At 42.3% G+C, this 20,169-nt stretch overlaps 1 protein-coding gene and 1 long non-coding RNA gene across 2 annotated transcripts in view; one reads left to right on the plus strand and one right to left on the minus strand.

The window, feature by feature from the left end:
- Positions 1-1,454: 1,454 nt before the first annotated feature.
- Positions 1,455-5,653, plus strand: LOC120503540. The gene is made up of 3 exons (XR_005627778.1): positions 1,455-1,559; positions 2,347-2,437; positions 5,175-5,653. It is a non-coding gene; the product is annotated as an uncharacterized LOC120503540 (long non-coding RNA).
- Positions 5,654-12,277: 6,624 nt separating this feature from the next.
- Positions 12,278-20,169, minus strand: part of LOC120503551 (androgen dependent TFPI regulating protein) — a 30,470-nt gene continuing 22,578 nt past the window's right edge. Inside the window, exons 5-6 of the mRNA XM_039712137.1 lie at positions 19,188-19,339; positions 12,278-13,334 (exon numbers count right to left, since the gene is read on the minus strand). Of these exons, the coding sequence (XP_039568071.1) occupies positions 13,291-13,334; positions 19,188-19,339 (196 nt within the window). The 3' untranslated portion in view covers positions 12,278-13,290. The remainder of the gene's footprint in view (positions 13,335-19,187; positions 19,340-20,169) is intronic.

Genomic DNA, 20,169 nt, shown 5'->3' on the forward strand with positions numbered 1-20,169 from the left:
TGGGAGGTTTGTTTTTTAAAACCCCCATGTTCACAGCTGACTGCTTTGCCAGGAGGCTGGACTGGATGACCTCCTTAGGCTCCTTCTCACCTGGCTTAGTCCATGATCCTATGAACTGTTTGAGGTGAACACAGGTAACTTAAATGCATCACTTGGGGAAATTTCAGTACAAAAATATTTGGTCGAAGTTCATTTTATGCTTCTCCTACACAGCTGTTTTTTTCACAAGGAGACAGTATTTTACAAGTAGGTCTTCTAAAATAATATTCAGAATTTATCTCCATGTTTTATTTCTATTCTCCATGTTCTCTTCTGGTATCAGACACTATATGAGACCACAGTTTTGTTACTTGAGAGTTAAATTGCCTGCCAAACTCTGCTTTAATGTCAAGCTGTTGCTTTTACAGAGAAGATAAAAGCTCAAAACAAACAAAAATCTAAAAGAAAATCACACAAAACCACAGCAACTTTCAAATAGCATGCAGACAGCAGGGTGCCTTATAAACACCCCTGCTTACAAAGTCACCTTTTGAAATACCAGCAATTATACTGCATGAGGCACAGTTGCTACTCATGTGCCAGTTGTCACTTTTTAAAAGATGACTATTAGTTATATTTCCTCCCTATGAGACATTGTGAAGCTGCTTAGCATTTTCAGGAAGCAAGAATGTTTTCCAAAATGCATATATCTTAGGGAAAAAAAAAACCAAAACCCACAACCAAACAACTTGGCATTTATAAATGGCATAGCATGTTTTCCAAAATGCATATATCTTAGGAAAAAAAAAACAAAAACCAAAACCCACAACCAAACAACTTGGCATTTATAAATGGCATAGGATATTCATGGCATAAGTAGAAGCTCATTTTCTGTTGCAGGTGAGGGCTGCTGTCTGCACTCTCACTGCAACCTCAGCCACTGGAAGACTGCCATGAATATGTACAACGCGTAGGAGACCAAAAAGGAAGAAAGCAGGAGCAAGTTGTGGAATAGATAGTAAGTCTATAACACCAGCTCTGGAGTTAAAATATTTTTGTATCCATTACACAGAGTTCTGACTGTTGTCCTTGCACCACTGTGGTTTTTTAAGCACTTAAAAAATTTCTAATAAAAATGCTCTTTTAGGTTCATTGAATACTTCCACACAAAAAGAAAGAAAATAATTGAAAACCTGGCTCAAAGGCTGTGAAGTAACATGGGGCTTTTATATGCCTCTTCAACCTCACATTGGTCTCAACCTGTACTCACAGAAATTTGGAATGCAGAGACAGATTTTGCAAAAGCGTTTGGTTTGTAGTAGCTTCCAAATCTCTCTCTGTTATACTTTCTTACTCAGTCTGACATTAAAGGTGCCATTAGAGATGGAGAAGTGGCAGAGACAGAAATAGAAATACTATTCTTGGGGTGAGGCAGGGGGAACAAACCCAACCAAAGACCTTTCCAAAATGCCAACCAAGGCTTTACGTCGCTGCTCCTTTCTGCTCTCTGTGTGTTTAACAGTGAGTCAGCTGAACAGACATGGAACAGGACTCAGAGCCATTGCCAGAAGGGGTAGAAGGTGGGCATGATCTTTCATCACCTTTATTTCAGCCCTTGCACAACCTGTCTGGCACTGTCTGATGGCATCCTACCTCCTGTGTCACCTTTGTGTCCTGCTCAGCCATCCAGTGTCTGGATGCCTCACATGAAGACAGCCTGAACTGGATTAATTAAACAAATGGCACTTGTGCAATAAGGTGTTCTTGCTGCTGTTCCTTGAGAAGCAGCAGAGGCCTGGCATGGGAGTGTCTGCTGTTCTGGCCTTCCTCAGGAGCTCTGTGTTGTGTGAGCCTCATGTTATGTAATTTCTTGTGCCTGCCAGATTTAATTGCAAGCCTTTTCAGAGCTTGGGAACGAAATGACTAGCAAAAGTCTCCAGTGTACAACTAAGCTATGCTGCTCATTTTTCATTGCAATATGAATTTCATGCAGGGACAGATAAATTGTATTAGAAATCACTGTATTAGAAAGCTCTCATTTCTTTCCATAAGTGGCACCAGTTTTAACAAAATGCAAACTGTTCTTTGTTCCTAAAAAACCATAAAAAGTTGCTTGGGAAAGGACAACTAGGTGTTTCTCTTACATGGAGTCAAATGAAATATGGTTGATATTTACCACTCCAACCTGGTTCTGAAGGTACTTTATGTCTCCATTAGCTTCCCAGACTTTATTATAGCTACAGTCTTTATTAATGTGGAGGTTAGGAAGGGAAATAAAAATGTAGTATAATAAAGGGAGTATTTAAATTTGGTTTATTAAGAATGAACAGTATTTTTTATTTTAATTTCTGAACTCTTATATTCCAGGTATAAGCCACCACGGGGTTTGATGCCTACTGCTCGAAAATGTTATTGCTTCTTATTTCCATTTAGGGAGGAAAAATCTTCATTGTTATGGGTAAGTAGTCACAGGAGAACCTGCATTAAATCAAAGCTAATCAATACTGTGCTTAACAATGCATTACCTGGGAAAACAAAACAGATGCTTGAGAAGAGCAGAATTACCATTCAGAATTACCACATTTTGTGTAAGTTCAGTTCTTGCACATTTTTTTGAGGAATCCTGATCAGATCCCCCCCTCATTTTTTGAGAAAGAACAAAATTTTTCTGCTTGCTATATCAGATCTGACCTCTAGCCTCTTATCAAAGAATTGCCTGCATCTTTTCCCTTAATATCCATTTTGGGGTATTCCTAGAATAGTTGTCTTTGAGGAAATGGTTTCATTTGCACTGAGATCTAGAAAAGTTTGTTTTCACCACCATATTTGAAACACCTTTAATTCTTGAGAAAAGGATAAATCTTACCCTTTAATTAAATGGAATGTGATTTTTCTGTGGTTGCATTTATGAGATAGGAGGTTGCCACTCCATGACAGGCACAAAGTATTTGGCTAACAACAGACTTGTGTGCCCCACAAATAACCCTTGCTTTAATCATGTTTTGGTGGAGTGATCATTGCTAGATTTGAGGATAGCTGGCAACCTTTTCTCTCAAGCTAGAGAGCTCAAGAAGAGCTATTTAAGGCTCCTGTATATGGAGAAGCTGTTGAGGAATAAACTAGTGGGAGAAGTTAAAGAGGTGGTCTCTGGGAAGAGGCTGTAGTACCAGACTGTTTCTATGGAGTGCAGTAGCCACGTTGGAAGCCCCTGGTTTTCCTTCCCTGAATAAGGGTGACATCTTGGTTTAGAGTCCACTGTTCCAGTGTCACTTTAATTATGAGGAAATCTGATTTTTCATAAATAGAGCACGAAACACAGAAAAAGAGATTCTAGACATGATTTTGCTTCTGAGAAAAGCATAGGGCTTAAGGGGTCTCTGGGCAGAATGCAAACAAAAAGAACCCCAGGCTGAAGTACCCTGAATGTCACAGTTTTTCAGCATGGCATTTAAAGTCAGTGAAAAGCAGAGTGTGGTGGCAGACCACACTTATCAATAACCTGAATCTCTAAGAGGGACAATTAAACTGAACCAAGCAGGGCTTAAACAGGTAACACTATCCATAGAATAGTTTCCAGGTATTGAACTAATTCAATCAATAAGCTATTTTAAGCTAACCTTTTGCAAATTTTGAATATCAGCATACATCACTGTGATCCAAGCATAGCTACCTCATGCTAGTTCCTTAGAATCAAAAATATGACACGCTGAATAGAAAAGTAAAATGGTCCCATTCAACAACACAGTTCAAGATGGGTGAAATGTAAATAAGAAAACAGCCATATATAGCCATATAGCCATAGTAGGTTACACAACTACAGACAGTGATGCTAAAAACAGAGTTGGTTCCACAAATTCAATCTTCTGTGTGCACTTTTGTTTCAAAATACCTGAATGTGTGCATGTGTGATGCTTGTTTCTTTGCATTCTGGCTGAGAGTGAAAGGGGAACAATGTCCAAATCTCTTTTTATCTCTCATTATTCTTTTGGCACAGGGAAAACTCTCCATCCATCATTTGCATCCACTGGCTATGAACAGCCTGGCTTGAGGTTTAACTCAATGTGCTTTGTCCTTTCCAGTGGTGTGTCTTTGCTGTAATATCATTTACAGTCCCGTGGCTGCCAAGGCACACCCATGTCACCCCTGTCCCAATGTCCCTTTAGATGGGTACAGCGATAGGGTTTAATTCAGCTGCACAATGCAGGGTCGCTGCTCACAGCAAGGCTGCAGCACTGCTCCAAGTGCTGGGGAGAAGGGAAGGCAGGACAAGAAGGTGAGTGTATGGGAATAAAACAAATAAGGAGCTGTAATTGCAAGTAATGTGCTTAGCTTGATTGCTTGATAACCTCTATTTTCAGCTCAGTATGATCATGTGAACTTCGTGGCCCAAACTTTGCTGAAACAATAGATATAGCTGTGTAACCTTTGCTAATTAGAACCACAATAACAGCACATGGCTGCACAGGAGTGCGTGGCCGGGTGAATGGCCAAAGTTAAAGCCCAGTGGAAATATTTTTTGCATGCATTGATCCAAAGCCTAGTGAAGACAAAGGGAATGAAGTCTTGTGCCAGAAGTGAGAAGACTCAGATCCTCTTCTGATTAAGTCTGGAATGTTCTGTCCAGACCTTTTAGTTTCAGGTGTTTTGAAGGTAGTTTGTGCTTTAAGTGCTCTTCTGTTTCTGGGAAATCCAGTCTGGTTATTGGAACACCTTCATGTAAGGGCAGATGAATATGCTGAGTGATAGAGCTGAAGTAGTAGCAGTGGCCTGTAGTGGACATCCTTCCCTGTCAAGGAAGAAACTGTGAAGTTCCTTTTGTAGGAAGGCTGGGGAAACAGAATGGAGAAAAACAAAGTGGAAGAGCTGGAAGCAGATGGCAATACTAATCAGTGATTATTCTGAGTTATATGAAATTTTGAGATCATCTAGTCAGGTATGGGGAATTTAGCAGGGCATAGACTGGTACAAAAATGAGGGGGGAAATAGATGGAGAGGTTTGAGAACTCCCTGCAAGTATGGCAAAGCATTAGGTCAGACTGAGAGCTGCACCACGGGAAGGACAAGGCATTTCAGACTTGAATTTGCCACAATAACAGACTTTTCCTAAAGCTTGGGTCAAAATTACACCAGCAACTTTCTTCCACAGGCAAGTGCAAGCTGAGTGAAGGAACTGAGTTATTTTCTCTCCCCTTTAGCTTTAGTCGCTGCTTGTGGGGCACACCTGAGGTGCACAGACCTGCTCCCCTCCTGGACAATGGACAAGATGTTTTTCCTCAAAGTCACATGCCCATCCTGGAGTGCAGCAGGACACTTGTGTTGCTTGGGCAGAGGTGGAGAAAGCCGCTCTTCTTCCACTTCCACCCCCTCCTTCTTTTCATCTAACAGGAATACCATAATCAGGGAAGTATGCACAGGCTGTTTTGCAAGGGGTCAAATCCATTTGGATGAAATTCCAGGGCTTCAAGGTTAACAATGGCAGGAAGAGATGTTTTTAAGCTGGCCCACACAGTGCCTTGTTGACATGTATGGCCTGCTGCCTCATGCTGCCCACCCTTGGAAAGCCCTGGCTGCTCCCGACACCAAGGAGAACTGAAAGCTCACTGCAACTGGAGCTAAAGGAAAGAACCCCTTCATTAATTATTAAATTATTCTGTGACCATACTTTTTGCCCAAACCTAAGCCTCCTCTTCAATGTTTTTGACGTTTTAGGTGTTTTATGGGATGGTATGTTAGCAAAAAGGGAATTCTACTTTGCCCCTTGCCTCATTTCCATAGAAAACCCTCCTGTACAAACCCCTGTCTAAGCATGGTTTTCATTACAAGCTCAGGTCTCAGATACTTTTGGTCTGTATGAGGGAAATCAGGCTTTACTGATTGCTCCTCAAAGCATATGGGGCAACACACAAGGAAGGCACAACACATAGATTTTGTATGCCTGCTGCTGATGTTGGATGCAGTGTCTGGTCTTTCATTCCTTCAGCTGCTGTTTTTCCTGCTTCCTTGAAATTCCCCAAGAGTTAACGTAGGTGGGCAAATGGACCAAACCCAGGGCACAGGGCTGCATCTGGCATTTGCTTCAGGAATGTGAGTGCTGTAGACTGGGAGATGTTTCTCTCTCAGGCTCTGACCCTGGGATGAGGAAGGGGGAGGAACTGGAGGGCTAGTCCAAGTTAGAGCACATTTTTTCATTTCTAACACGCCATGCGGTGTTCTGCTTGCCTGATAGTGACTGTATGGGAAAATTCTGTCTTATCAATTTGTTAAAAATGCCTTTCTCATTGGGGAACAGGAGACGGCACTCACATGCACAGACAGAGAGTGTAGGAGTGCTTTGGGAGGGCTCTGATAATCGGGAAACTCCAAACCCCAACAATTCTGCAAAACAAAACAGAAACTCCTAAAAGGCACCACAGCCACTAAAAGGAAAAGCATTTTTTCTGTCAGCATAATGACCAAATCAACCTAATTTCTGTCATGACTGTTTCGTTTCTTGGTTTGGTTTTTTTTCCCAGCTGACCACAAGAGTGCACTCACGGAATGATGTCCTGCATTGTTTCCTCTGGGTCATTTCCTTTCCCTCAGCTCTGGAAGCAGCTTGCAGCATGTGGAGGTCGGGGGGTCAGACCTGGGCCCACGTGTTGTTTCTCTGGACGTATAGATGTTGTGTCCCCCGGGGAGGAAGACGCTGCAGCTGTACATTGAGTGGAACATGCTTCCATGATGAGTACACGGACACGTCACCAGGGACACACGCTGGGGGCACATCTGAGTGGCACAGGCTTTGCCCACAGGCTGTGCTTTAGTCTGGTGATGATTTTCTTCCTTATAAGGGATGGCTATACTTAAAGAGCATATCTGAGATTCTCCCACAGTCTCGTCTTGCTGTATAGTTGGGGTTTGGGGTTTTTCTCCTTCCCTTTTTCACCCCTCCCAGTGTTTCTCTACTACTCTTCTGTGACCTTCTAACACTGCAGATCATTTGTCAAGCAGCCAGTAAATGCTAAACAGAGGCCCATTGTAGCAGGCACTTGCAACAATTTGTTAACAATAAATATGATGTGATTAGTAAATACCTCATAATTGAGTTATATTATGTAGAAATATCAGCTTTGGTAATTGCCAGAATGTTGTGGGTTTTTTTTAAAATTAGCTTTCTTCTGAAATAGTTGTGGTGACTTTTTTTCCCTTGCTCAGGTTTTTTCTATACCTCTGATTCAGACTGTGGTCAAAGTTCAGCTCTGACTTTGTATCAGAGCCTAGGACTGAGTCTTAGGATGACTAAGTGGATCGATGATCAGCAGTAGAAATGCGAAGGAAGACTTGAGAGTCGATTCTTGCACCACACACAGTGTGCCTGTGAGTTTGACCTGCCTTGCAGGGCTTTTTTTATCGATAAACGCACTGCTGATGGAAGATGAGTGATCTTTATATCCGGGGATGTACAACACAGAGAACAACAGTATGAAGTTCCACTGGTTCATGAAGGAGCCTCTTTCATGGCCTTGACTACTAATAGCAGAAGAGTCAAGCTGATCCTTCACTTAATGAACTACACATAAGAAATAAAGTCAATTTTTATGATGGCACTTCAAAATAACTCAAGTTTTTTTCTTTTTTTCCCCTGCCTCAATGCTTAAGTTTTGAATTCAATACAGACCAGACTGCCCATAAGCTACAGGCCATATATATATAGCTGTGGGTCTGTGACCCCTATGATTTCCAGATATTTCTTCTTCAGATAATATATTTCTCCAACCAGGAGTGGTAGCCATTTTATATTCCCTCCCAAATTTTTGTTCAAAGTGATTCTTTACAAAATCAGAGCTACATAAAAGTATCACTTAAGGTGCAATTGCACAACCACCAAACTCACAAATTATATGCAAGTTGTAGTGATATGTATACTCAAATGTTTGTGGTTTCACTTCTGCAACAGCACAAAAACAGCTGCATAGCTAAATACTCCAGTATCATTTAATATAAACTCCTTCTCATAATGCTTTTCTCTCTTCCACCCCCTACAACTTTTTTATTTCTACTCCACCCACTTCCAATGTTCCTACAAGCTTTTCAAATTGTTCTGCTCCTTTTGCATTTATTTGTGCTGTACACCATCCATAAAGGCATCTCTGGAACTTTTAAGTAATTTTGCAAAGACAACAGTGGGAAGGCAGTTGCACATCATATTATTTTTGGCTAGACCCTTCAGGAACAATGGCTATTGTTTGGCAAGCTAGCAACAAGGAGGCTGCATTAGTGATATAAGGGTTTAGAGCCTGGGGGTGGTTCCACAAATGATTGTGAGGCATTTTGGAATACGTGTGATTCAAAAACATTTGGCAACATCTGTTTTTTAAAAAAGAAAAAAAAAATGGGAAAAAAAAAGGAGGGGAGTGGTAAAGAGGGGGAAAAATGAAAAAAAGTGCAAATCATCCACAAAACTGAACCTATGGATAAAATAATGCGCTGTATTAACTTTCGGGGTTTTTTCCCCTTGCACATAATTGTTACAAGTGTTGATCAAAGCGACGTTCTATTTGTTCTCCCTCTTCCTGTGATTTTGGCTTAACGAGGTGGTGCTGGCTGACTGCGAGACGCCGCAGGGGGACACCGCGGGGATTTGCTTTGGGGCTGGGGCTGCTTTGGGCCGGCAGACATGCGAGTGCAAGAACGCCAGTGCCAAAGGACTGCCCCCGTGCCCGAGAGGCGAACGCGGCTGCATCCCTGGGAATCCATCAGGCGTGTCCGGCAGCCAATTCCTCACGAACGCCGCTTGGAGCGCTGGGGCTGCCGCACCCCCGAAACGCTGACACACCCGCCATGGGCGATGCAGGAGCTGCTGCGGGGAGGACGCGGGGCGTTCCGCGGTGGGAAAGGGCCCTTCCCGGGCCCTTCCCGGCGGGGCTGGCCCGGGAGAGGCCCCGGGATCGCCGCGGCGCCGCCAGGTGACGCTGTGGCGCCTCGGGAGCGGGCCGCGCTCCCGGCCTGCCGCGCTTCCCTCCGGGAATTGCCCCTCACGGAGCCGCCAAAGCGCCCGCACCTGCGGGAATGGAGCGGAGCTGCCGGGCTCTGCCGCGCTGGTTCTGGCTCCTGGGCACCGCGCTCCGGCAAGGACTTCGAGGGCTGGAGGCGCTGGAAGTGCTGCCCACAGGAGGCCTGGAACCGCCGCACGTGGAGGTGTTGGAAAGACGCGTGGATGTGGCATTTTGGGACATGGTTTAGTGGTGGGCTTGGCAGTGCTGGATTAATGTTTTCATTGAATGACTTCAGTGATCTTAGAGGTATTTTCCAGCCTTAATACCTCTTTGATCGAAAGTGTGGTTCTTCCCTGTCTGAAGCGCTCTTCCACAATTGTGCTTCTCTCTGTCCGCAGCTAGAAAAAAAGCCTGATGGAAAGAAATGCTCTAACCATGGAGCTCCTTTTATGCACGTGTCTTCATTTCCCACTTGAGCACTGATGCTTTTGCACACTCCCTGGGGGTTTCCACACCAAAAACTTGGAACTAACAACTCAAAAAGCACTCTTGTCCTGGTAAATATTGGGTTCTTTCTCCTCTGCCTAAGGAACTCATACCAATAGTGAAACCATATTGTCCTGCGTACTTGGAGGAGGTAATTCTGCTTGCCTTAGGTGTAAAATAAAGCATTATTCTCTTATATGTGTGCTGTTCTCCTGGTACTAAGGGAAATTACCCTCTCAAGGTGAAAGGAGCTTGAAGCTTTGCTTAAAGCTCCATAAACATGGCAGGCAGCTTTATGTTTATGTTTGGAGAGCGTTTGATAGAAAGTGACATTTGAAACACCATTACCATTAAATTTTATAGCTCAGAACTATTACTGGGCCATATCCTAGAGGTTTAACTCAAACTCTCATTTTTAGACTCACCATGTCTGAAATCTAAACTGAAGGGTAGTGACATCAGACACTAAAAGAATTTGGTTTGCTTTTCAGGAACATTGAACACCTTTCAGTGTAGGGTCTCTTTAGGGCTTTTAGCCACTTGTTCTGAGGTCTGGCCTATTGTAACTGTATTTGGTTTTTACCTGATGTTCTTTCCAAATGGTTAATTCAAGAACAGTTTTTAGCAGTAAAGCAGGAGCTTTAGTTCAAGAGTAATTCCTGATATTTGGGTTATTTAAATTAATCCACACTGCCGATAACCTCTTCCTCAGAGGTAAGAGGTTACTACAGATAATCAGCAAGATTAAATACTGACAAAAATTATTATGGACCCATATATGACTGCAATGATTTTTTTCCCAATATTTACTGAATAACTTGCCTGGGAAGTAGGTCTTAGTTTGGCTCTCATGGTTGATTCTAAGCCGTCTCTTACCCATACCCCTGAGACTCTGGTTAATTTTGTGGCACAAAATATTTAATTATGTGCTCTGCCAAGTGAATACAAGGTCTCAAATTGAATTGCAGCATCCCTGGGCAACTATTTTAGACACTTTGGTAGAATGTAAATGCATATTTTCTGCATGCCAGATCCTGGCTCCATATCCATCAAAGTAAATCCTCAGTAGTTCCACTGAAGGCTTGGAACAATCTTAAATTATGTTGTGGAGGTCACATTGTGACCCTGAAGCTCTGGCAGAGACCCAAACCAAGAAATTTGTGTGGGAAACTGGGGAGGGAATAAATTAGCACTTGCCTATGCTTTTTGTGGAAGTAAACTGTTACAAAGGTGTGAGTTAAGATGAAAGCTCCTCATGGTGGTGGATATTGCTTTCCAGCTGTTTCTGCTGGAAACAGCTCAGTGTGTGTGTGTGTGTATGGGATGGGTCCTTATTTTCAGATGGAGCTCTGTCTCAAATAAAAACCAGTTTTACGTTTCCATTCCCCCACTGTCCCTTCACCCTCACCCCTCTAAACAAATATCACTTAATCTTATAAAATGAAAGTCCAGGGGGAGGTTCTAGTCTGGGTGGGTTTTTTTTTTCCCTCTGGTGAATTTAATCCTTCATTTTCTCTCTCTCTGCCAAATGCAAGTGGCAGGTCTAAACAGTATTAGGTAATTGTGGTTGTCATGCTGCAGATTGCACTGTGGAAAGAATTAATTGCTGTTTTTTCGCCCAGGGGTTTGAGCCGTGGTCCCTTGGTCTGCCCCAGACAGCGCCGTTTCCCTCCCCGTTGGGGCTGCGTTGCGCGGAGCAGCATGAAAGGGCTCCTGTGCAGCTGCTCTGGGCGAGTGGGCGGGCACCTCCTTCAGTAATAACAGCTAATTTATACAGCCACGAACATCCACGGCTATAAATAAACAGCTCTGACTGACTCTGCATGCTTAAAATGAAATGGGAGAGACTGATGGGCTGGAAAGAGAAATCTGGTGTAAATGTCATCAAGGCCAGATCCTTACACAGGGTGTCTCAGTAAAGCCTTTTGAAAAATCACAGGGAAAATGTTGGTTTGCAAGCAATGACACATTTTCCTCCTTTCAGAGCTTTGTGGATATGAGAGAAAGGAACAAAGCAAATCCAAGATCCCAGCAGTTGTATTTTGGGGACAGGCACTCCTCATTGCTTTCCCAAAGTGCATTATTGGAATCCAGTTTCTCTCCATACAGGATGTAGCAGAGAGAAGTGCCTCTTCTGAGCCCTTTTCAAAGAAATAAACAATCTCTCCCGTGATTCTCCTCAAAGCCCTGTAGTCCAGCAGCTCAGTCACCACATCAGATCCCAAAGGTACCACTGGTGTGAGCAGGAGCTGGAGGTGAGGTCTGCCATTTGGCTTCTCTGCTTGGAAGTGGAAAGACCTATCCCTCTGTGCTGGGGCCCAGGCTTCGTTTTGAGTGTCTGACAAACTGTTTGTATCAGTACAAAATAAAAGAATTTAAAAAGAAGAGAGGTAGAGACAAAAATACCCAACAACCTGTACAGGTGGTTTCCACAACTTTCTCTTCTTCCCTAATTCCCTCTGTGTTTTTTCTTCTGTCTCTCCAATATATTTCCTTTGACTAGCATCTTTCAGCTTCAACTAAAAAGGACGGGGGAATGTGTTGGTGTGTGGGCATGTGTAATTGCTTACATTCCCCTTGCAAAGTTAGCTGGAGCGTGTTATCTAGATAGGCTGGGAATTACTGAATGCATGCACATCTCTCATTGAGTTCACTTAGTTTACAGTCTAGGCCTAGCATGTTAACTTCCCCGATTAGAATTTTTATCAGGTGCTTAACACATGAGAAGAACAATCTTATGTATACACATTATCTTTTTATTGCTCACAGGCAGCTTACAATGTGTTTTGTTTTTACTGAGCTCCAGCAGCATTTGAAAGGTGAAAATAGCACCCCGGTGAACGGCGTGCACAGTAGCTCTAAGCAAGGGGCTTTGCCAATAAGGATGGATTTAGACATTTAAGTACTGCAACTAGTTTCAAATCCTCTTTGAATGCAGGAATAATAAGAGAGATTTTTCTTTTTCACATTGACCATTAAGGAACACTTGTGCTAGTCTCGGTTTTTTCGTGTTTATTGGAGTTTGCAAAGCAGATCTCCAGTGTTTTGGATGTTAACAAAATGTTGAGGCTAATAACAGAAATCAACTATATTGAGGAAAATTAGTAAACATGTGAATGGAGTGTAATTATATGGCAGGCAGCTTTATGTTAAACAGTGCTTTAAATTAACATGCTTTCTGTCAAAGCAATCATACAGTCAGTATAATTAGGTTACTTTTGCTGCGAGATTAACTGAAACCAAGAAAAAGGATAAACTGTTGCCTTCAGATTTCCTGTTAAAATGGAGGGGAGATATTAAGCATAATATAAGCATATTAATATTACAGAAAGTTTCTCGTTAGAAGAACTCGGCATCTTGGTGAACTTTCTGAGCAGACATTTCTAATTACAGTGCTTGTTAGCCCAATTTGTTATCTAGCTAGCTTGGAAGTCACAGCACTGTTAAAATTATCTCTCCTCTTAATTTTTTCCAGACTTGATGAAGGGCAATCCAAACAAGAGCTGGCTTGCATTCACAGGTCTTTTACAGAGTGTGTGAGGCTCATGAGGGAGTGCATTTACCAGTGACAACTTTTAACCGTGGACACATCCTCACGTACGTTGTGCAAGAGATGAGAAATCTGTGTAAACAGATGAACACAATTTTCTTATTCATAGCAGTTGCAGAGTTATCATGAAAGAGGCAAACATTTCATATTTTCCACCAGTTTTCCATATGCCTGATGTCATAATGGCTTCACCAGAAGCTGCAATGCATTGGAGAAAGGATTTATCACAGCTACGTTTATTTTCCTCTACTTCATGGCTTCAGCATTCATGGAGAGATTGTTTGGCTTCAAGAGGAGGATTCACTTGCCTTTCCACTTGTGGTCCAGTATTACTATTGAATCTCCTGTTTGGAGACAGAGGAGAAGACATTATTGGGATCTAAGGGGGAAGGCACAACAGAGAAGTCCTTTCACACATCAGGGATGAGGAGGATGTGAAACTGGCCCCAGCCTCCCAACATCCCTGGGGAACTCTACCCATCTGGGAGTGGGAGTGAACTGCAAGTGCATGTCTTGGACCAGCTGCTAATGCTAAAGTGATGCAGAAGTCAAATGAGCCTGGGATGTCCCCACAGCAATTAACAGATTACTCAATGACTGAGGAATTATTTGAAATCTGACATGGGCCACACCCATTGAGAATAATTGTGCTTTGCCAGCGGGAGAAAGTATCTGCCACCAAGCAAACCTAGCTTGTTGTAAGAGCTTGTGAAAAGCTGGAGAATCCTCACATGGCTGGTCAGGACAGCACAGGACTTACTGAAATCCCACAGCTTTCTGAAACACCAGTTATTGTGCTGCTGTGGGGCACCCAGTGTGGCAATAATCAAATGTTGATGGGTACCTTTTCTAACACACTATCTCAGCCTCTCTTCTTCCCCTCTGACGATCATTCACTCATAGGAAACTCCCCTTTAAATGATCTTTCCTTGTCCATGGACCTCAGAGGCTCTGAAACACTAATTGCTGTATTGTATTGGTGTGTACTGACCAAATTTATATTTATATATATATATATTGGTGAGGGGGAAAAAAAATCCAAACAACAAAGAAAAAAAAGAGCCTGGCAGGCCAGGACCAGTGTGTTAACCAGCACTTCTTAATGTCTGGCCTCCACTGATGAATTTGTAACCTCTGGTTTGCGAGAGGTTCTGATCCAGTCTGCCTCCAGTGGATCACCAGATAGACTTATCACCAGAAATAGGACCTGTGACAAATAGTGCAGGTTTCCTTTACACAGTCAGTCATCTCTGCCTGAGGGATAAACTGCAGCTCTGGGGAGTGACAAATATGAAGGACATAAATGTGCCATCACAGGTTGGTGGTACAACAAGGACGAATGGATGAGTCAAAAGTAAATACTCATATTTAGTTTTCATGCTCTGGGATTTAAATCCTGTAAAATCTGAGTTCCATTAATCATTGGCAATATAGGGAAATTATGGATATAAACATTTTTTGGTCACTGAAAAGAGTAGATAGACTATAGACTCTTATTCTTTGCATGATAGAACAAATCCTCTGGAAAGGAATTTCAGTTTAAAAATCCCTCCTGGATACTGTAATAACAAAGGGTGGAACCTGTGTCTGGAGTATAACTATGTGCAGAACATCAGCATTTTAACATTCATACAAAAACTGCTGTTGATAAGCCTGTACCAGTACAATGGTAGCACGGCTTCATGCCCCACACTGTTGCCCTTTGCATCCCTTTATTTGCCATTTGGGTTTCTGCGATCTCAGCAGCTGCTCAGAATAATGACAGCATCAAGAATTCAATCTTATTATAGTATTGCTTTGTATTGCACAGATTTGTGAGCTGTCACATAGGCTGGATTTCCCAAGGCTACAGGGTATTAAGGGAGCTTGGTTTCAAAAGCCCATAAATACAAAAATAAAACTCAGGGAAAATAATCAGTTCTCAAAACATGTTATATGATTCTGGAAAATGCATTGAATGCAAAAGTACTCAAAAAAAAAAAAAAAAAGGGAAAAACAAGCTAAAGAGAAGATTTTTGTTTAACTTTATTTCAGCCTTAGGTAAATAGGTTTCAGCAATGTCTTCCTGAGATATTTAAGAGCTCATAGAAGATCTGGAAGAGTGCATCCATCTCTGCACTGAGCGTAAGAAAGGTATTCCACCGTAAGTTTTCTCTTTTTCCTCAAAGCAATGGCTCTTATTCCTCTTGAGCTGCCTTGCCCCTTGCAGTATAATATCTTTAATTTTTGTTTTGCCCCTGACAGTGTTCCTGCTGGCCAAAGCTTTCCCTTCTGGTGGACAGCAAGAGTCTAGGTAGGTTTCTTGAAGCTGCTGCTCACTCCAGCAACCAGCTTCCTTTCCCCCCCTGTTTCTCTCCCAAAGGACAGTTCCACCATGTGGGGATAAGCATTTCTCTGGGAGAGGCCTTGGGCCCACAAAATCTTGCAAGTAGAGGCAAAAACATCAGGAGGCTTTTCAATCAGTGCTAGAGCAAGTAGCTGTTCCTAGCTATAGCTCCTCTCCAGCTGCATTTCAGAGTACTGAAATGAAGCATCTGATGAATGTTATTTTGGGTTTTTTTCAGATGTGTGAGATGGAAGACAAATTAATGTGCTCCATCTTCAAATGCGAGTTCTAGATAAGAGATCTCACTTGAAAGGTTGCTCTGTCTGATGTGGAGAACTTTGATCCAAGTTTCTCCCAAGGATCTGATTGTCCCAACAAGAGCAAACCCCAAGTGAGCATTGCTTTGCTTTATTTTTGAGGATTCTAGTTTGACTGGTGGAAGAAACATGAGATCAGTTGCCTGTGTGATGTTTTCCACCCATCAGGAAGGGGAGAAACTATCACACGGTTCATCTTTGGTACTCAGACCCTGCAGCCAAGTTCTTGGCTGAGGTAAATTTATGGCAGTAAAAGAATCAGCTCATTGTTTCAAATTATCCTCTTTGGAGTTTCTCTATTGCTCAACATTGTCTTGTACTCTAGAAACTCTGGGATTTAAAACAAAAAGAAGTCATTACTGGTACTATTTTCTGTGCCTCTCAGGCTGTGCAGCTGGGTTGCCTTAGTTACCACCAATCCAACTGTGCAAGGGGAGGGAGAGGAGAGGCACATGAGAGATAATACATTTTTAAAACCTCCAATACTGTATGAAACAGTTTGTCTATAAATAATAAAATGAATTTAGGGTCTGGCATCCTGAAAAGGAAAAAAAAGGTTATATTATTCTACAGCCTAGATTTTCCAGCTCTCAGAAAGGATATTGCATCTTTTCAGTCGAGCACAGGACGTAGATTTAACACTTACTTGCTTGAAGCTGGAAGCTGCCATCTACAGACTTTGGAATAAGTTTGAACTAAATGTTCCTTTAAGTGTGAAAAAGAGTAAATATTTATGTAGCTGGTTTTGGGAAAAATAATAATTGCTTGGAGTTATAAGGGAGTGTGGAAGAGCCCATATGAACCATGGTGTGCTGTGGAACAAGATTCATTAGCAGCCTATGGTCTGCCACGGGATGTAAGTCCAGGAGGGAGCCAGGCTTTGCACTTTGGTGGAGCTGTTTGTTACTCGCTTCTTGCACCTTTGAATAAACACCTCTGGGCAACCGTTCTTCATTCGAGTGGGAAAGAAATAAAAAGAAGCAACAGCCTCATTTTTTTTTTCTTTGGGGAGAATCCTGGTGCCAGAAGCCCAGACAGAGACCTCTGCCTTGTCAGATCCCACCAGCGTCAGGTCTAATTTTTTGGTGGCTTCAGGTGTTATTACACAAGGTGTTTTCAGATGTGCCTATAGGAACCAAGTAGATATCTGTATTAACCTGTAACTCAAACTGCCTTTGGGGAATGAAGAGGAAGCAAAAGAGAGATCAAAAGTGCCCTTCCATGTACTTTATCTTTTGAGGGAGAGAGGAGGTAGGCAGAGTGGAGAGTATGGAAAGATGAAGAGGTCTGTCTTCTACCACCACTGATTGTTTTGCTGTTTTTCTTTGTGGGCTGGGGCGGGGGGAGGTGGGAGGTGTTGGTTTTTGTTTGGTTGGTTGTTTTTTTTTGTTTTCTGCAGGATCATTTCCCTTGCTTCCTCTGCCTTATTGTGATGGGAAGGAGAGAGAGGAAAGGGTAGGATGAAAAAAAGTAGATGGAGCCATTTTTGCTGTGGGAATAAAGGTATGTTGGAATCGCATCTTCATTCAGTTTGCAGCTCTTTTTTCTCTGGCAATGCTGAACCAAAAATTTGTCTCAGTCAGGAATATATTAAAACTCTGGCACATTGTAATTTGGAATAGCTTCCCTGTGGCTATGTTTCAAGGCTTATTGGGACTTGGTTATTGATACCAGCCTAAGGAAGTCCTGCTCTTCTCTTGGGTGGACACAGCTGGGATGTGGATCAGTAAAAACACTTGGCACCAACATGGGGAACTGTAACTCAAGGGGAGTGTCTTGCACGTGGATGAAAACACCATGTAATTGTTAAGGCCAGGATTTTGTGGCTCCTTTGAAAAAGAGCAACTATGCATGGAAAGACAGACCCACCACACAGATGAGGCCTCCAGGGATCACAAGAGCACACCAGATATCAATGGAGAATATTGTGTATTGTTTATATACATATTCTGAGGTTACATTCATGTCACCACAACTGGGGTGTTTTTCAGCCTCTCTGTGTGCACAGTAAAGTTGAGTGCTTGCCCAAGTTTCTTTAGTCAGCTGTTGAATATGCATCTAATTTTTGCAGTTAATTTGATCTCTGCTTGGCACAACATTTTGTCCAATCAGTTAGCACATTGGAAATCAAATTATTTTTATTCTGATTATCTCCAGCATTTGCAGCAGGCATACTCTAGCCCTAAAATTACTAATATGTACTCAGTGATGAAAAAAATCTGATACATAAATGTATCATATATCTCATATAAAGACTTATGCCATCATGTGGTGGTGGTGCAGTCTTTGATTAGCAGTAGTTACTATTTATATGTGATGGCTCTTAAAACAGAGCTAGTGCAGAAAGGCTGCAGATCTGTTTTCATTTACCAGCAATCATCATCTCATATGATGTTTTTGCAGAATAGAATGTGGCCAAAATCTCCAAACATGGACATGTAGAGCAAGCATCTTGTTTGCAAAGGTAGCAAGTGGAGAAGTTGGTTATTCAGCACATTTGAAAGCCAATCTGCTGCTTTTAGGTAGCTGAGTGCGGATGGTGAGAGACTAGCTACAGACACTCTACTTTGGCTTGACAGGCATGTGAGACTTTGCAAAACGGATCAGGCATCAAATGTTCCCTGAGAACAGAGGGAGGTTGTCTTATTTATTTTCAGAGGTGTTTTTGCAGTGTTTTCTCTTTAATCAGAAAGCTAGTTTAAGAAATTGCAAATGTTCCCACGTTTGTCCTAAATAAAACACACATGTTTTCCTGACAGAAACACTTTCATCCTCAAAAATTCAATCTTGAATGGAAAAGGAGAGAAAACCTGAAGAAATATTAATGACAGAAGCAATAATAAAAATAACAATAACAACAACAATAATAATAATAATAATATCCCATGCCAAACCCTCAAAGGTGCTTCCTCAGTTCTCTCTTTCTACCATGTGTTAAGTATGCTTTCCTAAACTACTTTTTTCCCCCCTCCAACTGCCCATTATGTCCAACAAAGCTGCGTTTCACTTTTTCTATGTCACTACTGGTCATACCACTACTAAAGCAGAAGGGAAAAATTCTCAACAGTTTGTAAAAGTTTCCAAAATGCTGTTTTAGTCATGGAACTGCTGCCACAGTGCTTTTGCTTGGATACACTGATGCATTCCTGTAAATTTGCAGTAAACACTGCTAATCCCTAGTCTGACAAACAACATGTGATGCAGGTGTAAGAGTTTCAGCCCAAGACATGTGGATTCTCTGGACCCTTCTTTGAGCAGGAATTCAAAATCCAGTGATTATGCTGGTAAGAGGCTCTTCTTGACCCAAGTTAGAGGAAGATGGTCCCACCTTTGTCTGGTAGGGTTGGGATCATCGCTCCGATTTGTTCTCTATTTGTTAGCATGTGGGTGGCACCCAACAGTCACTATCTGACACTCAAGTGCCACCTCCCCAACACCTTCCCCAATGCACTCATGCCCCCTTCCTCTTCCTGCCTGCCTGGGCAACCACAGCACTTCATTTCAGGGGTGTTTTTTTCATATGCATGGAAGTAATGAAGAAAACTTGGACTGACCCCATATCATACGGTTGAGGAACTCTCCGAAGTTGTAGAAGGCGACGATGATGGCAAGGCTACCGGCAAAAAAGGCTGCTAGTCCAGCAGGGCTGAACAAAGCAAAGAGAGGATATACCCACTCTCCTGTTACAGAATAAATCCACAGGACCCTAGGCAAGGAAGGAGAGAAATTACCTTTGGTTAGGACCATTCAATTAGAGGAACCACTTCAAAATTTCCAGCTCCTGAGGGGCTGAGTTATCAAAACAGGCTTGATACAGAGAAAATTAGCTCGGCTGTCAATACATCTCCTCGGCACTTGGGCTATTTGCTGTGAAGCACACTTGAGCCAGTGCTAAATTAGATGGGTTTCAGTGCAGGTTGGAATGCACACAATATTCTGCTGTCACCCTGGTGGCATTGGCTATTAACAGCAGTAAAAGCACAGTAAAATAGCAAAATGTTCAGGAACAGGGATGTGCACTTGGCTATCCTAAGTGAAGCTTATTCAAATAAGCTCTCACATATGTTTGCTCTTTAGATACAACAGCCTTTCAGCCCCTATCCAGATCCCTAGAGTCTGTGGAGACACAGAGCTGTTCCTCCCTGTCTCAATCCCTCTGCTGTTGACCACTTTTTTGAGGAGTGGAAAGAAGTTTTCAGGAGGTGAGAGGGCAAGGGGAATTCTCCAGCAGCTTTTCTTTTGTAAGAGAAGGAAAAGAAGAGGAATGGTTAGGTGGGAAACAGATGTGGCTGCTTCACCCTTTTGTGCCAGAACTGTTTGAAAAGCATGGTTTGGAAAAGAAATAAGATTAATATGCCTGCTTTATAGGGTTTCTTTTCTTCTAATTGTGCCCTCTCTTTCTGCCTTTTTTATTCTCTCAGAAAATATCTTGTAGTGGCTGTCAGTTCGCTGGTAATATGTTCATTGTTTATGGCTCACATGAGTGGTTAATAGAGAATTCCTGAACTAAATAATATAAAAGTGATCTTTATATAT

The sequence above is a fragment of the Passer montanus genome, unplaced genomic scaffold, assembly GCF_014805655.1.
Source record: "Passer montanus isolate IOZ18808 unplaced genomic scaffold, ASM1480565v1 scaffold26, whole genome shotgun sequence".
Classification (NCBI taxonomy): domain Eukaryota; kingdom Metazoa; phylum Chordata; class Aves; order Passeriformes; family Passeridae; genus Passer; species Passer montanus.